This window comes from Copadichromis virginalis, linkage group LG8, assembly GCF_057382275.1.
Source record: "Copadichromis virginalis isolate Kocher_CV1m ecotype Utaka linkage group LG8, C_Virginalis_male_GT1.1, whole genome shotgun sequence".
Taxonomy (NCBI): domain Eukaryota; kingdom Metazoa; phylum Chordata; class Actinopteri; order Cichliformes; family Cichlidae; genus Copadichromis; species Copadichromis virginalis.
Genome location: NC_140625.1, coordinates 31403848 through 31424040, shown reverse-complemented (window position 1 = coordinate 31424040; position 20193 = coordinate 31403848). Strand labels below are relative to the sequence as shown.

The 20193-nt window shown below is 45.0% G+C and overlaps 1 protein-coding gene across 4 annotated transcripts in view; it reads right to left on the bottom strand.

Annotated features, from left to right (window-relative positions):
* The window catches only part of ebf3a (EBF transcription factor 3a), a 60310-nt gene that overhangs the window by 15061 nt on the left and 25056 nt on the right, over nucleotides 1-20193 (bottom strand). For 2 of the 4 annotated variants that reach the window (XM_085467101.1, XM_085467103.1), the window contains exons 7-11: nucleotides 18781-18862; nucleotides 13980-14097; nucleotides 11906-12039; nucleotides 11677-11803; nucleotides 7583-7671 (exon numbers count right to left, since the gene is read on the bottom strand). In XM_085467101.1, coding sequence (XP_085323227.1) covers nucleotides 7583-7671; nucleotides 11677-11803; nucleotides 11906-12039; nucleotides 13980-14097; nucleotides 18781-18862 — 550 coding nt within the window. The remainder of the gene's footprint in view (nucleotides 1-7582; nucleotides 7672-11676; nucleotides 11804-11905; nucleotides 12040-13979; nucleotides 14098-18780; nucleotides 18863-20193) is intronic. The other 2 variants (XM_085467102.1, XM_085467104.1) reach the window with 1 other exon arrangement.

The following is a 20193-nucleotide window of genomic DNA, read 5'->3' as shown; positions in this document are numbered from 1 at the left end:
ATGATATATTTTTATGTGGTTCAGCCACAGCTCTACTGAAACCTCAGCCAGTAACAGGTCGGCCAACTTTTGGACCGTCCAGTTGTCTGTATGACTGCCGCAGTACGTGCATCACATGTGCTCACTATCAGAAAGAGCCAAACAGCCCTGGTGGAGTGAGGAGCTGTAAAGAGAAGCAGATGCTCTGTTTCTACAAATGTTTTAAGCTTGTTTCAAAGATTCTGTACTGCAGCTTTAAATGTTTTCCAAAAGCACACAGACACTTATCAGTGTTTCTCACACTTTTTACAGTGTGGACCACCTGAGAAAATGTCAAGCTCTCCTAAGGACCACTATGAAAGCATGAAACTCATAAATCTTACAACACAAAATTATTATTATTAAATTAGTAAAATTAGCATCTGCAGTAAAGATTTTTTCATACATTGTATACATTCTACCACAGGCAAAGCTGCCTCCATATTTATAGTTTTTATTAATATTTGGTAATAATTTATTTGTAATCATTTATTCTGTGGCGGGAGTGTTTTTTATGTATCTGTATTATATTATACAAACACATTAAAAGTGAACCTCTGTCCAAAAAATGCACTCAGTTTACTTCTTACTCACTATGAGCATCATTCATCATTCTCCCAGTAATTAAGGTTAGGATATGTATTTTTTTTATTCCAATCCATTCTTCTTTTGCAGCATTTAATAACCTTTATCACTTCTCCAACTCCAACCCCCGGCGCATGTGGCAAGGACTCCAGACCATCACAGACTACAGGACCACCAAACCCTCCCCCGCCTCCTCTGATGTCTCCTTCCTCAACGTGCTCAACAACTTTTATGCTCGTTTTGAGCGAGGGAACCCCACAACCACAACCAAAGCAGACGTGACGCCAGACCACCAACCTCTGACTCTCTCCCCTACCGATGTGGGAGCGGTGCTGAGCAGGATCAATGTCCACAAGGCTGCAGGCTCTGATGGCATCCCTGGGCGTGTTCTCAGAGCATGCTCTGGGGAGCTTGCAGGAGTGCTCACAGACATATAAAACCTGTCCTTGGCCCACGCTGTGGTACCGGCCTGCTTCAAATCCACCTCCATCGTCCCGATACCCAAAAACTCCAACCCATCTTGCCTCAATGACTACCGCCCAGTAGCACTCACCCCCATCATCACAAAGTGCTTAGAGCAGCTGGTCCTAGCACACTTCAAATCCTGTCTCCCCCCCACCCTGGACCCCCACCAATTCGCATACCACCAGAACAGGAGCACAGAGGATGCAGTCTCCATCGCACTGCACTCTGTCCTCTCACACCTGGACAACAACAACACCTACGGCATCAGTTCCCTCATCTGCAAATGGTTACTGGACTTCCTGACCAACCGCCCCCAACATGTCCGGCTGGATAACCGCTGCTCATCTACCATCACAATGAACACCGGTGTACCACAAGGCTGTGTGATGAGCCCTTTCCTCTACTCCCTCTTCACCCACGACTGCAGACCTGCTGATGGTTCCAACACCATCATTAAGTTTGCAGATGACACCACGGTGATTGGCCTCATCAGTGACAACGATGAGGCCGCCTACAGGGAGGAGGTGGATCGTCTGGCTGAGTGGTGCGACAGAAACAACCTGCTGCTTAACACCGAGAAGACCAAGGAGCTCATCGTGGACTACAGGAGGAATGCTGACCCACATCCACCCATCCACATTAAGGGGACGGCTGTGGAGCATGTGAGCAGCTTCAAGTTCCTGGGAGTCCACATCTCCGAGGATCTCACCTGGACGACCAACTGCTCCAAGCTGGTCAAGAAGGCTCACCAGCGCCTCTTCTTCTTGAGGACTCTGAGGAAGAACCACCTGTCCTCAGACATCCTGGTGAACTTCTATCGTTGCACCATCGAGAGCATCCTGACCAACTGTATAACAGTCTGGTACGGGAACTGCTCTGCCTCGGACCGGAAGGCGTTGCAGAGGGTCGTGAAAACTGCCCAGCGCATCGCCGGAGCACCACTTCCTGCCATAAAAGACATCTACAGGAAGCGGTGTCTGAAAAGGGCTGGGAAAATCATCAAAGACCCCAGTCACCCATCACATGGACTCTTCACCCTCCTGCCCTCTGGGAGGCGCTACAGGAGCCTCCGGACTAAGACCACCAGGTACCGGAACAGCTTCTTCCCCACAGCTGTCAGACTCCTGAACTCTGCCTCCTGACATCTGACCCACGTTAACACATGGACTGAACATACACACACCCACAATGGACAACTGTACCCTCAAACACACAATAATAACATGGACTGAACCACCACTCACAACCACCAGCACTTTATATAGCCTCTGTAGAAACTATCTACACCCTCACTGATCTTAACTGCACTACTGTATAGCTCTGTGTGAATAATCATTCTGTACATACGATAATTTTTAATCCTACAACTGTTTACAACTTGCATAGTTCACATTTCTGTATAGCTGTATATCTCAGATTCTGTAAAGTTATTTATTTCATATTCTGTATAGTTTTTCATATTTATATCCTGTTCATATCCTGTACATAGCTTGTACTCACTACAGCCTGTACATACTTATAGTTATAGAATATTCACAACATACTTCATACCGTGTACATTATAACATACCATAATAGACCCATTTCTGTAATATACTCACATATCTATATTATTGCTAATATATATTGTAATATATCTATATCACTAAAGCACTTCTGGATGGATGCAAACTGCATTTCGTTGCCTTGTACCTGTGCATGTCCAATGACAATAAAGTTGAATTCTATTCTATTCTATTTGATGGTTTTGTTACAGACTTTTCAAAAAAGTGTTTTTCTTTTCTTTCACAAATGTGGGATTAAATTGTGTTAAAATGTACAAAACAGTGAAGTCATGTTTTGTGACGAGGACCCAGGCTCAGAGAGACTTGATGAATTTAAGAATCTTAAGATTTAATAAAGAAATTTACAGACTTGCAAAGAGATGGTAAAATTATGATGACTGATAACGGAGACGAAGACAGCAGACGACAAGGACAGGGAGGAACAGGGGTTTAAATGCACCAAGGAGACAGTCAGAGAGACAACTGGAAAACTGGAGACATTTAAGGATGACAGAGTAAAGTTTATCTTGCCTGGCTGGGCAGCTCTCTGGGTGCTCAGCACCACCAAAGCTCTGATCCTAGAATTGCCCCGCTTTAGCCTACAAACCGGATTCACGGCTTCCGCAAACCGAGCCGTGGATCTGTTCCCTACAAACAAACACGTGTCTCTGTGATTACTGCAGCCGCAACACAAACTAACCCCAAAATCTGACGAGTAGGAAAACAGAGAAAAGCAAAACTCTTTGAGTTCCTTTACTTCAAACCGCTCTCACAACCTTCCTTCTCACTGAGGACTTCCACACAGAAGGCTTTTACAGAAACATCAGATAATCCTGGATGAGCCCCATTTTTCAGCCTGAAAGTGCAGAGAGCCCTGACCTCTGTAGACACTAAATAATAACAGCAGCGTATTTCAGCGACAAACGAGTGATGTTAGCAGCGCACAGGGATGTTGGTCAAAACTCTGTAACCCTCAGAAGCAGCTGAAGCTGAGTGGAGCTCATTCAGGGAGGTTTCCCACTGAGACGGGGTTTCTGAAAGCTTAACCAAACATCTGGATCCACCTTCTGATCCACATCCAGGAATTAATTGGCTCCTCAGGTCAGCGGTCCCCAACCTTTTTTTGCGCTACGGACCGGTTTATGTCGGACAATATTTTCACGGACTGGCCTTTAAGGTGTCGCGGATAAATACAACAAAGTAAAACCAGTACCGGTACCAAAAAAACACGATTTATTCAAAACACACAGGAAAAGACCCAGGGAAACCGAGTTAATGATAAAAATGATAACAAAAAACAACGCTACAAACCAACTATCACACCCCAGCCTCAACTCGCAGCCCGGTACCAAACGACTCACGGACCAGTACTGGTCTATGGCCCGGGGGTTGGGGACCGCTGCCTTAGGTCATCGTCTTCTTCTCCGCCATGTTTCATAAAAATCACCATTGTAGTCTTTTACCAACAGATGGTACTGTAAACAAATTGATCCTAAACACTTTCAAACATCTGAAACATACACCGGTGGAGTCAGACTCTTTCTTGGCAGATGGTGGACACGATCAGCTCAGGATAACAGTGGCCAGTCTATTGTGACGAAGGTGAGGGTGAAGGTGTAGCTGTTAGTTTACTGATTGATCTACCCTCAGCTATGACCACAAGGAGCAGAAATGAGCTTCATCTGCTGGAGGCTGAACCTTTAGAGATGAGTGAGGAGCTCATTCATCAGAGGCTGAGGATGGAGCCACCACTGGTTTGACATCTGGCCACATACAGCTGGGAGGGTCAGACCCAGGACATGCTGGCTTTGTCCCCACCAGAGGAGTTGGTGGCAGAAGGAGATCTGGTCATCTCTGTTGGCCTGCTGCCCCTGAGACGCAGACCCAGATAAGTAGCATTAAGCAGATGTTAATGTGTTAGAGTTCTCTACTCCAACCAACTCCATCAAAAGGAAAACTGAAGGCTGTCACTGAGCGTGAGCAGATTAACCACAATCTGACCCCAGAAATAGATTCTGCAGCACCAACACGAGGGCTAAATGCACACCCCCACAAACTGAACATCTGCAGGGATTCTTCACCCACATCTGGATGAAAACATCCCAAACACGGACATTTAGATTTCACATGAAAACAGCTCAGAGTTTATTATGCAGGACAGAAACAGAAACAAGACGACAGAGGAGTTATTTTTTATAAATCAGATAAGAGAAAGGCTGAAAAGTGTGCGTGTGCGTGTGTGTGTGTGTGTGTGTGTGTGTGTGTGTGTATGTGTGTGTGTGTGTGTGTGTGTGTGTGTGTGTATGTGTGTGTGTGTGTGTGTGTGTGTGTGTGTGTGTGTATAAAGCCCATTGGCAAACAGGGAGGTTGAAACAGTCAAATCAGGTAATCAGCGAGTGCAGCCATGTGGCAAGAAAGGAGATTGGCACACACACACACACACACACACACACACACACACACACACACACACACACACACACAGGAAAGAGCATTAAATTCTACAGACACACAGGCACACACATACAAGTGCGTGTCTGTGTGTGTCTGTGACGGACAGCTAATGATGATGAATGCAGGGTCACTTGATCACCATGGAAACAGCTTTAACACTGAGGTTAGTGTGAACTGTCCTCAGTAATCCGGACTAACAGAGTGATCTCTCCTTCAAGCTGTGTGTTTCCTGTGTGTGTGTGTGTGTGTGTGAACTCCTGGCTCGTGCACATGCCTGTCACTGGGTTTGTGTGTTTCCGACCTCAACGTGTTTCGTGGCGTCCGTGCTGGGATGACTGACGGCAGCTGCCGCACATACCGACACTTTAAAGTTTAATCTTTGGCGTCGCTATGGCACCAAACCCAAACACCGTCCTTCTGTAGGGTCAGAAGCAGGTGTCACTCTCAGAAAATGTCTCTGTACTTTCTCACCTGCTCACATGTTTGACGAGGACACAGAGGAAGTAGCTTTGCTTTCTGAAACCGACTGAATGGGACAGCGGCTTCTCTCAGCCCGCCATCTTTAGCCTCCACCTCAAAAACACAGAGCAAACTGACCTCCTACTGCTTCAAAGCTCAACAGGAAACTTCCTGGGAGCTGTTCACATACTTGTGAGCACACTTTGAACAGGTGTATCAAACAAAACTACAGTACAATCAACCAATCACAGGCTTCAGTGAGACTATCAGCAAACTTCTCTTTCATTCAGCACCAAATCACAGCAGCAGTCACCTCCAGGTGCTTTATATTGTAGGGTAAAGACTCTACGATCATACAGAGAAACCCAACAATCATATGACCCCCTATGAGCAAGCACTTGGTGACAGCGGGAAGGAAGAAACCACCAGCAGAATACATCTGCACGTTTGACCACACATTCGATTTCTGTTCTTCATACTTAGTAGTTTAGTATCGCATGTCCTTCAGCCGGGCATGTGGCGGCTTCAGCGCCTACAGAGAGGGTTGGGTCGCGGGCCCTTTTTATAACTGCTTTTAAATCATTGTAACTTTGTCGCAGGTATATTTGTGTATCGAGGTAGCACCAAGTGTTCACAAGGCACCGCTGTTTGAACACACACAGGGAGATCAGCTCTGCCTCGGTGTTACCGTGTGTGCTTCGCCAGAACATGGTCCAGGTTTGCGACACAGGGGACCTGTGTTGACCTGTGTGATGTCATGAGTGCACAACCCGTCACACGTAAGCCCGACTCAGACGTCGCAGTCAGCCCCCCGAAACAGTCGGGATTATTTCCAGTTATTAGCGTTTCTGTGGTCAACAGTCACTCGGCTGCACGCTGAGCACAAGGCAGCGTGGGTAATTGAATAAAACCATTACAGATGAATTATTAAAGATGTGGTTTTCATTATGGAGCTAACAGCATGTCAGCTCACATCAGAGCAGCTGGAGGCTGAAAGCACACTAGAGAAATTCTCTTTCAACTACTGCAAGGTTGTTCATTAAACGAGGGGGTGAATAGAAGTGTCGGATAATTTCCATCAGCATCCTGCTTCTGGTCCGAATCTGGAGGATCCAGATTAGGCCTGATATATATAAACATCTTATCCTGGTTCCTCTAAACTGGACAGCTAATCCAGGATCAGGACAGCCTGACGATCCCAAACCTGCTTTACGAGTCATTATTGAAACACACACACACTGAACTGTTGACCTGAAGCAGCACAGCAGAGTTTTTAAATGTCCACCCTAAAGGGAAAACTGATTCCGTCTCTTTGCTTTGATTGTTTGAACCCATCAAATCTAAAATGGGTAAAAGATGTGAAAGTGTGAGCTTAAAAAGAAAAACTTTGGCCTCCACTGATGAGAAATGTGGGATGATTTTCAGAGTCTGATCGAAAACCTGTGAACTGGAAACTAAACAACATCCTCACAACAACGAACAGGAGTGGTAGCATAAAAGGAGAACATCATGGAAGCAGCTTCCTTCTTCAACAGACAAGCGCAGGACTCTTTGCTGGTTCTGACTGGAGCCAGCAGACTGTCCTCCAGATTCATTCACCCTGAGGGCGTTGGATCATGTTAACCTTTGCACCACTTTTCACCCCCCCCGGGTGATAATTAACCCACAGAAGGGGAATGTGAAGGTTCCTGCTTCATTACAGATCGTTCACTGTCCAGCTGAATTTACCGTCAGCCTTTTCTCTGGAGCATCACACGTGTGGTAACGCGGTTCATGTGAACCAAATTCAGCCAAACCAGGACAAATGTGAAAGCTTTGAACAGATACTGGTGTCCAAACTACAGGTTTGATGAAAACTGTGTGTGTGTTAGAAGCTGCCAGTCGGTCTGAGTGGACACACAAAAACAAGTTAAACAGCAGAATCGGTGGATGCAGCTGATGATTATCAGGACTCTGAGCAGCCAACCAGAACGCAGACTGATGGAAAAAACACAGCGACAATAATCACTTATTCTGTGTGTTTGTATAAAACGATTGTGTGTCTGAGCGCGTCCTACCTTCGGCAGTCTCTCCGGGTCTCCAGGGTGGCGGGGGATGACCTTCTGTAACCTCTGGAAGCCGTAATCGATGGTAGGCTCATTCAACGCTGAGGAGGGAGCAGGTCTTTTCATTAGACACCTCACAACATTAATATCGTCACATTTGTTCACTAGTTAAACTTTTTAAAGCCCAAAAACGTGAAACTGTCAGCTGCTCAGACTGCCGTGGATAAGACGTGAGACACTCCTCTCGCATTACTCGCAGATTACATGTGAGCATTTTAGATTATTTCTGGATTAAACATGTAAGTCGTGCACAGAGAGAACAAAGGAAAAAATAAATGTCAATGAAAATACTCCAGAAAGTTTACGGGCCGATTGGATTAGAACGTCTGTACTGACCGACGGGAGGAAACACACGGAGGCGTCGTTGTCATGCTGATGGGACACCACACACTTCAGTTTGAACCGATAATTTATGCTGCTCTTTGTCAGGTGTAATAACTGCAGCCGTGCACATCGCGGCGAATCTGCAACCCTCAGACACGCCGAATCCATCAGACTTGTTCATTTTTTGTTTTCCCCTCCCCTCCTCTCTCCTCTAACATCATTTACAGTTTAAACTGGTTGGGAGGTGATAAATCAGAGCGTCAGTGAACGCAGCCGAGCACAGCCAGGACTCAGAGTGTGTGTGTGTGAAGTGCATGAATCATAATCCCGTCTTGGTTCAGCTGCATTTAACAAGCTTTAGACCGACTCTCCTATACATCAAACTGTGTGTGTGTTTGTGTGTGTGTGTGTTCAGTCCTTGAAGGCTCACAGGGCGTGACAGGCAGCAGTTATAAGAGTGTGTTAGCTCTCCAGATGTCTGTGTTATCTATAGTTGTGCGAGTGGCTGTGACCTTGTGTTGTTGACTGTTACACACTTTACTGTCACCTGTGTTTCTTCCACCTGCAGTCGGTCCGATTCCTCCTGGATCAAACCTGAATGCATCCTCGCTGCGTCTTTAAGGACACGTGTCCACATGCAATTTCAAACACACCCAGCAGAGCAGTAACACCTGATCATCAGGTAAAAGATGTCAGAGCAGAGTTACCACGATGAGAAGAAGAGACCACCTGAACCTGGCAGCGTTTTCCTCTTTAGCTGGCGGATCAGCGACTGTTCAGGACGCCACGTTTGGCGTGCAGCGGGGCTGGTGGTGATGCTGTGTGGCTGTTTTTAATGACCTGTTATTGCGTGTTTGTGTTGACGTGACTGTTTTATTCTTATGTGTTGTATTTCATTCGTATGAGGCTTTTACCTTGACAACTATAGGTCACGTGACCATGACTCCACATTCAGCCCAGAGTCCCTGAGACACCTGAGCTGCTAAAAACGCTGATGTCACGAATGAATGATGCTCTTGATTCATGTTTTCTGTCTTTATTCATATCTTCATGTTTCACTGCAGTTTAATAAACTCTGGAACACCTGAACAAACCAGCTGTCACTAAAGTCTTTATCTGATTGGCTAATTGTCTGAAATCAAGCGCTCTAATCAGGCACACCGGCAGACAGTGAAACCATCCAATCGATAAGTTGTGATGGAGCGTCCCCGTGGTAACTGCTGAACTGATCTGCTGTTTATATTGGCTGCCAATTAAGATTTGATGGCTTTGAATTGATCAGACACGACACCGAGCGAGGATCTGTCAGTCCCGGCTATCTGAGGAGACGCTTCGGCTCCGCCCTCAGCGCTGAGTGAGTCGTCAGTAATCGTGCGCAGGCTGGCAGCGTTTTATGCTCCTGTCAGGTGTGTACACCTGTCAAACATCAGCACAGCTTTATTTGTTTTTGGTGCTTCTGTCTGCCTGACAGAGCTCATTCATTTGGATGAGGAGACGTTCATCTCGATGATAAACTGAACCTGAAGAAATGTTGGCACTGTTGCGGCTCAGCTGCACGAATGACGTGTTTTACTGTGAAACAACAGTCCTGATTTATTTTGTATGTATTCGTTGACTTTAATAAGTGAGTTTTACTGTCAGACAGTTCAGGCTGCAGTGTCTGCAGAACAGGACGTCGATTCAGATAAGACGAGAAGCTCGGAGCGATCGACACGTGTAGACTGAGGCGCTGCAATTCCCTCACACTCAGGTCTGACCAGCAGGGTTCGCTCTGTGTGTGTGTGTGTGTGTGTGTGTGTGTGTGTGTGTGTGTGTGTGTGTTAGACATCTTTGTGAGGGCAGAAAAGTAGCTTACTACTATACTTGTGGGGACCAACAGTCACTTATGGGGACAAAATACCTGTTTGAAGACATTTTTGAGGCTCAAAATGTGGTTTTAGTGTCAGGGTTACAGTTAGGATATGAAAACGTGTGTGTGTGTGTGTGTGTGTGTGTGTGTGTGTGTGTCACTGTGTGTGTGTGTTAGTGTGTATGTGAGGGTGTTAAGGAAGTGAAAATCTGAAGGCCGGTCAGACAGGAGGCGTTGGAGCGATCAATACTTTGAGATCGATACTCATGGAAATTGCATGACTGCTGACGCCGTGTGTCTGCCTGAGCGCACACATTACCACAGAGAGAAACCATAACGAGCGGAGTGGTGTCGTTTATGTGCATCGGCGGGGTTTCCACCATTGATCTGCTCTACTTTACTCACGTACTTCACACGTACATCCAGCCGTGCATGTGATAAAGATAAGCTGTACGTCTATGTTCGTGTGTCATTGTTTTAAATGATTTCACCCACTGAGGACGGGTAATGTTAGGTAATCCCCCAACATTATGGTACTTGCTCCTTTAGTAAATACTCACATTATTCACGACATTCCTTTAACAGCTCAACGATTAGCTGGTTGCTTTTTGCACTACCATCTTATTTATTCATAATTTATTTATAATTTAAATACTTAAGAAAATTATTTTTTATAAATTGTACTCTGTGACATGAAAACCCTAATCTGATCGAATTTTATGGAAAAACTTCAGTCTGAGAAATATTAAATTTAAATGACATTTATTCAAGTTAAATATGATATTAGATCTTGTGCCAGCGCTTCTCATTTATGTGTTGATCTGCCTCATGCAGAAAAACTTGACTGAGACCTGCTACCTGAGGAGGAGGTCTGTATTATTCAACATCACTTCCTGTTTTCTTTCCCCCAGTGCAAAGCAGGCAGTGCAGGGTGGAGGTGGTGGATCCCTCTGATCTGCTGAGGTATGAAAGCAGCTGCTGTGTGAACATGTGACTCGCATAAGTGAGTGTCAGTGTGAGGTCATTAACGTAAAGGTCCAGAGATGTTTCGGGTTAATGGGATTTGAATGTGTATAATTACTGCAATGCAGCATGAACGGAGATAAAAGAAACATAAAGAGAGAGGAGAGGAGGATATAAGGACACATGGAGAGAAGAAATGTTCTCCAGTCTGACAACAAATAGAGAAAGAAAGCTGGAGCAGTATTAATGACAGATGTTACCTGCACCTGCAGCGGTTCAGATGTTTGACCATCAGAATTTATTTAAAACTTATTACTGACTCATGTGAGTGCTGTGTGAAGTCAGGGTTGTTTTGTGGTTAGACTGGCCCATCGTGGCAGACAGGCCTCTCCTCTGCCTGTTTCTAAGTCACTCCTGAGAACCACCTCTTGACCCTGACCTTTGACACCCCGTGAGATGTTGGTTTTAGTTGATTCTATGCTGTTTTATCTTGTTTTCTTGTTTAATATGGGGCTGTTTTAATTTCTATGTATTACGTGGTTTATTTATTTATTTTTGCTGTTTTCTTTTATTCTTTTTTTTTCACTTATTTTCTGTACAGCACTGTGCTGGCTATGTTAGAGTGCTTTATAAATAAAATTGGACTGGAAAAATAAAGCCAAAATTAGATGACCGCTAAATAATAAAAATAGAAAGTGTGAGACCACAGATCTTCCTTATTTAACTTATACATAAGCTTCATTTTCTTCTTCGTGATTTCTGCGTGTTTGAGTCTAAAAGAACATTCTTTAAGTCTGGAAATAAAGCTTTGTTTTAAAAAGGTGCCCAAATATCCCACCTGGTGCCTCCTGCTAGAGGACACTGGTAAAATGTGGTGTTATCCAATCAGATGATCAGGAGCTGTCCTTACCTGTATAGACGAAGCGTCCCGGCGCTCCTTTACAGAACTGTTTGGACTTGTAGGACAGCGTGACCTCGACGACTCCGGGGATGTGCCGGGGCGGAGTCTGGACTCGGATAGCGTGAGGGGTTATCAGCTGGAGAGAGGAATAATAAGAGTCATCGTTGTTGTATTGACACACACAATACACAATGTTTGCTATATCGATCAATTATCCAACTGATCACATGGGTATTACCTCGCTCCACACCAACATGGTGCCAAAGACGACCTGAAGGCCATCAAAGAAGTTGTCGCCAATGAGGATGACGGTGGCGCCGCCCGTCGTCCACCCCTCGCTGGGACTGATGGCTTTAATGCAGGGAGTGGCTGCTGGACGAGAGACACCAAGAGACACAGAGGGAGAGAGAGAGAGACAGAAGTGTTAGGGTCTCATTAACTGAAGCTGCAGTTCCTCTAGTGTCCAGCAGAGGTTCCAGCAGGGAATCACTGCCACAGAGCTCCATGTTAAAACGTTATAGCACAAAAGAACCACAGATGCTCAGAAAACAGAGGCCTGGAGCCCTGATTGGCTTTTATTAGGAATCCCAGTGTGAGCCACAGCCAATCAGAGAAGAGAAACTACATTTCAACTCCTGAAAAGCCGCCTCCGCACACATTATTTCAACATCCTGCATCAAAACATCCACATTTTAAACCAGCGCTGCGGGCCTGTCTGTGAACACTCAGTCTCTTTCATGACCTCTCCGAGGGGTCCAGGCCCACAGGTTGAGAAACATTGAGCTACATTACTACAGAACTGAAGGTCACACACACACACACACACACACGCACACACACGCACACATAATGTTAATTGGGTCGTGGCTTTTATCCGCTTTAGCTTAGTTCACTCCAATAACACACACACACACACTCAGACAGACACACACACACACAGACACACACATATTCAGCCGGTAATGACTACTTCTCTCTCGTCTTTCAAGTGCGGCTGCAGATTAATTATAAAGTGAAATGAAAGTACTGTGTGTGTGTGTGTGTGTGTGTGTGTGTGTGTGTGTGTGTGTGAGTGTGTGTGAGTGTGAGTGTGTGTGTGTGTGAGTGTGTGTGTGTGTGTGAGTGTGAGTGTGAGTGTGTGTGTGTGTGAGAGTGTGAGTGTGAGTGTGTGTGTGTGTGAGAGTGTCAGTGTGAGTGTGTGTGAGTGTGAGTGTGTGTGTGTGTGTGTGTGTGAGTGTGTGTGTGTGTGTGTGAGTGTGTGTGTGTGTGTGTGTGTGTGTGTGAGTGTGAGTGTGTGTGTGAGAGAGAGAGAGGTAGGGCAGCTAATCTCATCACTTGATGACTTGAAATGGCATTATAGCACCTGACCTCTCTTCTATTCGATGCGATTCTGTGAGCTGGCGTCAGGTGCAGACCTTCTGTGACGCTCCTGCGCTGTCGCTTCATGTTTTAGAAATAGAAAAATAAATCTGTTATAAAGTGACCCAAACGTTACTGACCATCACACCCTGAGAGTCACACACTGTGGCCGGGCTGTTCTGTCATCAGGGATGAGGGTGTGTTTGTAACACGCGTGCGTTTCACTCATCTGCAGTCGAGTCCACCTGGTCCTGAGTTTCCGCTGCATTCTCAGGAAACCGATCTAATATTTAAACACACGTCTGTTCGTAGAGCAACACAATGAGTGAACTCCGGCGGTGTTTTATTTTAGACGTGGAGAACATGGTGCATGGACGGCGACTTCCTGTGTGAGACGGTGGATCTGAGGTGGAGTGGGTGGCTGGGTGAACTCGCAGGTTTGAAAGCGTTCACGGCACGGAGGTAAGTGTGCAGAAATAACCGAGCGCAGAGCTGAAAATGAGCGAGAGCTCAAGCCCACGGGACATCCCCTCGCTTTGACTGGGAGGGGTGGTTTCCATGGTAACTGTCTTTAATTAGGAGGGCAATTAAAGAGGTTGAACGGCCCGCGAAAAGACACTCAGTCACACACATGCACGCATAGACACACACTGTCCTCTCTGGGGACCCTGAAGCGTCTGGTCTTCCTACCCACAATCCACTAGGCTGATTTCTCTGCAAAGAGCAAATTACACTCGTCTCTCTGCAACTGTCGGATCTCCTACACCAGTCAGACCAGTGACAGAGCTCTCAGTACAGGAGCTGACTGTGATCGGTGGACTCTGAAACTCTGACAGGAAGTTCTCCTTTGAGCACGCCCAGCCTGTCGCCATGTTTGTATGAAAGGTTGGCACTTGTTCATCAGCTCCACTATCTGAGTGAGGGGTGCAAAAAAGAGTTAAAAAGAAGCGTACCCTCAGACGGGTCCAGTCTCCGCGCCCGGCGGCCATGTTTGGAGTTGTTGTGCACGAACATGTTGTCGGAGACGGCGAGAACGTGACCATCCACATTCACCGTCGTTGACACAACCACCTGCAGAGACACAGCCAAAAACATTTAATCATGACAGCAGGAAAAGAACAGAAACACTGGTGATGTCACACTCAGTGTTGGAGAGTAACGGAGTACATGCACTGCCGTTACGTATTTAAAATACAAAATATGAGTAACTGTATTCAGTTATAGTTACATGTTAGGCTATGCTCTCTCTATTTTTGGTTTCCACGCTGGTGAAAACCCAAACAAAACACGCATTAAGAGGCTCAAATGCACGAGTCTCAATCTCACGGCTCATAATGACGTGAAGAAATGTTTTTGACGAGCCCAGCTGTGAGTAAGCTGTTAAGACTCGACTACGCTGTGTTCATGTTTTCCTCTGAAACAATAAGCTCCGTTGCAGCAGTCTTTCAACGCCTCTCTCTGTCTAAAACTTGACCCAGACAACAAAGTAAAGCTAGTTTTCAGCTACGAGCCCGACACGAACCCGGCGTATTAGCCAGAGGTCCCTTTACTACGGTTCAGAGCTGCGGACCTGTTTTATATACACGAGGAATAGTTTTCTATACGAGATCGCTGCAAAAAGTGCAGCCTTACCTAATGTCCACCTACTGTTACTCATTATATTAAGATTTAAACATCTGGTTGGTGTTGGTGTGGAGAGTAACCTTCAGTAATAGTAATAAATCACACAGCAATAGGATGTAGTTGTAAACAGCATGATAATATATTAAGTAATCCAAAGTATTCAGAATACGTTACTCTCACTGAGTAAAGTAATGGAATACGTTACAAAATACATTTTGGGGCATGTAATCTGTAATCTGTGGTGGAATACATTTTGAAAGTAACCTTCCCAACACTGGTCACACTGATGATGTCACCGTCAGACATTATTTCCTCTTTAATTAAAGGCTTCTAAAACAAAATTAAGATTTCATAATGAGGAGGCAACAAACTGTAAACTCTATGCTTTGATATTTCTTTGACCTCTGACCTGATGAAAGTTTGTGGAACACTCTAAACGAGCCGCAAACAGGATGAGTATAAAGTGTTTGAACACAGGAAATAAAATGATGTGACAAATGTAAAAAGGTTCATTGTCTGAATGAACCCGCCTTCTTTATGATGTCACTGCCAGGTGCCAGGTTGTGGCCATTCATCATCTGTGGCTGGTTGCCGTGGCGAGGTTGTTGCCGTTGATCCATGGCGACGGAGCAGAAGGTCACGCTGAGAGCGAGTAGAAGTGTCCTCTGTCGCCACAGTGGCTAACCAGCACATCCTTCACCCTGCTGTCACCACGACAACCACACACGAGTACACACCTGACTTCACCTGTCTCCGTCCTCCTCTCTCTCCTCCTGCAGCTCGCTTGGCCCATCTCCCCCCTCCCCCTGCCCCGCTGCTTTAAGTGGACTTAACATCCTGTCAGCGTGGCCAGCGCGGCGTGGCGGCGAGTGTGTGTGTTACTGTGTGTGTGTGTGCGTGAAGCTGTGAGACAACGAGCAGACGGAGGAGAGAGGCAGTTTCCTCGAATGACACGTCTCCTCTCTTTCAGCAGCAGCGAAGCTTCGTGAGTAAAATCTGTGGCAGCTGGATAGTGTAGTGATAAGACCACACACCTTTGGAGTGGAAGCTGCAAGTTCGATTCTATCCCAGCATCCAGTCAAGGTCCTGGGTAGGCCCCCCGTGCCAAACACCAAGCCCTACGTCTGCAGCTCGGACATGACACATTTCTCCGTATGACTGTGTGTGTTATCAATAAAGCTTGTTTCTTTCTTCCTGAGTGAATATCACCTGCTCTGCAAGCTGATTGGCTGGTCAGGTGGACAGTAGGTGTAGGGCATCTCCTTCCTGTAAAAACACATCTGTGGGATGAAGCTGCAGAGCTTTCTGAGGCTTTGAAGCTTAAACATTAGCAGGCTTCTCAGACTCCTTGGATACCCTGTTACTACGATAACCTCACAGCAGCCATATTAGCAGTTCGCAGCTAAACCCACCTGTCAGTCGAAGAGGCCAAGTTATAAAACATCTTCCCCCCTGCAGCTGTTACGAGGGGGGAAATAATCTATAGAGACCAACCCAGAGGTTGTTTCTCAATATGCATACTTGCATGTACTCGTGTGTACTTGTCTGGGCTTGTTGAAGCCAAGTATCCCAGAATGCATTTCGTCTAAAACTGAAAATCAGAGAGACTTTATTAAGCCCAGAGGGAAAGTGGCAACAGTGGATGACCGTGGCAAAGACTCTAAGTAAAGTTTGAAATATTACTTTTTCTGTATCACAACTTTAAAGATGTTTAAAGATGTAGACGTGTAAAGTTAAATATCGTTTATCGAGACATTGCCCGTTTACAAAAGTGCTCCAACATTTTCAGAGATGTCAGCTGACCGGGAGGTCGAGGCTCGTGAGAAACGCCTGAATCACGGCACTCGCTTTCGCCACCCAGTGGAAATTAAGCATGAGATGAAATTCACTTTGATGATCCATGGTTCATGTTTGGCTTATTTCAGTGTTTTATTTGTTCCTGAGCAAGTTACTTTGATTAAAGTTCAGCTTTATAACTGCATCGTTGTATTTAACTTTAATGTCTCACTGGAGAGCTGCCAGTATATTTGGAAATCAATCTTTGGCCCGTCTTTATTCTCTGGTGTAAAAATGTGCTGACTCTGAGTTAACACTAACAGATATTTTCATCCTGTTGTTCCAAACGCAGCATTCTCCTGGACTTCCTCGTGAACTTACGAGGTAGGAACTAGCGCGCTTGCTTACTGAGTAATGGCCGGTTTGTGTATCAGCCATGTACATGTACTGACTGACTGCTGCCTCTGCTGGATGCCAGAGGAACTGCAGGTTTGAAGCTCTTGGTGTAACCGACAACAGGCTGCTGGTGTTGTCTTGTTGTTTCTGGGTTCCTGTGATTGGCAGTGAACACCTGTACACCTGTGATATGGCAGGTGAACAGGTAACAGCGCGGTGAAGGAGACGCTATGTGAACCTGACATTTCTTAGGGTCTGTACTGACTTTCCTCCGAGCGACAGGTCGCAGAAGTTTGTTTTCTTTAATGGTGTCGCCGTTTTTTTCGTCAGCTGTTGGTGCTGCAGACATCGACGGACTCATCAACGTGTTGATGTGTTTGACGTAATGCAGCAACTTTTTAGAAACATGTTCATCACATAAATCGCATGCTGTCAGCTCATTCCATGTTTTCCTTACATAATAACATCAAAGTTTTTGTTTACTTTCTGCAGATTTGAAGGTATTCGTTTTTTTTTCAAATATGTGTTTATGTTTTATGGCTCCTCCTCTCTCCTCCCACCTCCTGCTGGCTTCAGCTGCTCTTTTGGACCGTAACGGTACGATGGGTCTGATCAATAATGAGGATCAATCATGGGGCTCTTCTTCCTGATAAGCGGTGCTCGTTGTTAAGTGTCTGATGAATGAAGCTCTCGTGGTTGAGGGTGTTTAACTGCGGGGCGCCTGTATTTGCGCACTCAGTTAATCTGAGCTTCATGAAGGCGCTCGGGGTCAGCAGGCTCTCCCTGAGACGCAACACAGAGGGTCACAGCAGCTTTACTGCCTCCTTTATATTTACTGAGATCGTGAATGAAACATTTTTATGCTGCTGTAAATCCAGAGCAGCATTTTGATCTTTTCTTTTACTGAGTGTCTGCACGGACACGCAGCTACGCTTTCAAACATACCAACATCAAATCAATATTATAACACACACAACATGCAAAGACCCCACACACACATAAGTATCGCTATAAAATAGTGGGAAAAGAAAATAATAATAATAATAATAATGAATAACTGCTATGACCGTCTGTCTTTTAGTGCAAGTATTTAGATTTCATGATTATTTTCTTTGTTCCCTGATTGCAAAGACTTTGAGGATCAATGTAATAAAAACACATCAATGACACATTCTACTGTGTGTTGGTTTAGTGCTCAGGGTGACGGCTCAGACCCTACAGTGTGGAGCACATTTCTACTACAGAAAGGTTTTATGATTTGATGCTCTGAAGCACCACTGATAAATGCAGCTTACGTGGGCTATTACGCCCTCACGTCTTTTAAAACTCTATTGTGGTAGCCGTGGTGATAAACATCTGCAGATACCCTCAACATCTGGAGCTTCTGATGCTTTCAGGCAGCTCCGGGTGGGAGATTTTGTTTGGTGGGGCTTCATGTTTGAGAAGCTTCTGGTTTCTTTCTCTTACCAGCATCAGACATGGACAGGCCGACTCTGATCCAGCAGCGATCATTAAGAACAAACTCTCATTCTCATGAACGAGTGTTCCTCTGCAACATCAGGTTCTTTGTTCTCCACCAGTTCTACTTATCAAAGGATTATTTATTTTTAAAGTTTCATTATTGATGAGTGAACGTCGAGTTATCCTGTCTGTACTGGCGTGATTGTGACTGACACTTACTACCATGTTACTGCTTTTGACAGGAAGCTTGAATTTAATCATTTAACACTTCATTCAGACACCAAACAGATGCTGAACACAAATAATTGGAAGGATGGACAGACAGACGTCTCTGATGACCTCTCATATTTTATCTCCAAAGCAATAAGCCTTGGGCTGCCCTGCTGCAATGCATTATGGGATCATCCACAGCCATGTCCTGCCCTTTAGGGAAATGAATTCATCTGTGTGTGTGTGTGTGTGTGTGTGTGTGTGTGTGTGTGTGTGTGTGTGCTTTACCTGAAATCGCCTCATGTCTCGTGGGTTTCCTGCATTTTTCAGGCAGTTCTGGTTACACTTCAGAAAAAACTTGAGGAAAAACCTGCAAACACACAGATGAGGTGTGATCAGGGCTGATTGCATATCTATTAACCAGTAATAGACACACACACACACACTAAGATCAAACTGGATGATGTGCTGTACACAAATGTGAAGCTGGGAGGAGGATTGCTCTACTGGAAACCATCTCACAGGTTAAGATCAAAAGGCTGGAGCTGTTTGGAGTGCACGCTGTTTGATCAACATTTTACTTCTACGTCAAACAATATTCAAGAGTAAATGATGTGATAGTGACGGGACTGGAAACCAAGCATCAGACATGCACGGGTAGCAGCGTCAGAGAGAGGGGAGCCACCCGAGCAGGAGCTACGCTCTTTGGAAGAGCAGGTGACGGCATCTTCAAAAGCAAGGGTATCGAAATGGACAGTAAAAATATTGAGGGATGCCATCCTCTCCCAAGGAAAAACAAAAATCAAATACCTGCCATTATCATACGTTTTGTAAATAGAAAACAGAAAAAAGAACTGCTCAAGCGAGGAAGAAAGCGTACAAATGTTTATTTAAACGAACACCTAATCAAGAAAAATGCTGACACTGCAAGACAAGCAAGGATATTAAGAAAACAGAAGAAAATACAGTGACCTTGGACGTCAGACTGTAAAATATTCATTGAGTTAAATGGAAGACCAGAGCAGGTTCTAGTCATCAAAGAGATGACACACCTACAAAGATAAAACTGATAAGTCAGAATGCAAAGCAGTGCTAAATATGATGGGACCGTCCAAGTGCACAACCAACGCAGATGTCTGACAGTTTTCAACTAACAACTCATAGATATTGACAATAGGACATTAATGTATGACAGCAACACAGATCCTGATTGTAATTTCTTTAACAATAAGACAAATGAATGCAATTATTACACAAACGAGCAATTTAAAAAGAAAATCAAGGTAGAACAGGGTACAACAACGGTTCACTTTAATAGTCAAAGCTTATATGCAAACTTTCAATCCATCAAAGAAAACATAACACAGTTTAAACAGCCATTCAAGGTGATGGGGTTAGGGTAGGCTTTATAACCCTCACCCATATCAGAGACCTGGATAACTCCTGAAAAAGAAGAAGACTTTAAAATAAATGGATATGAATTCCTTCATGTAGACAGGATCAACAAGAAAGGAGGTGGGGTGGCACTTTACATTGATAAAAACCTAAAGTACGAAAGAATGGGAAGAATGACGACTGTTATTGATAACAGTGTATGGAAAAAAGGAAAAACCTAATTGTCAGTTGTATTTACAGAACACCAGGATCTAAGATTGAGATATTCAAGGATAATATGGAGGACTTATTTACAAATATAAAGCA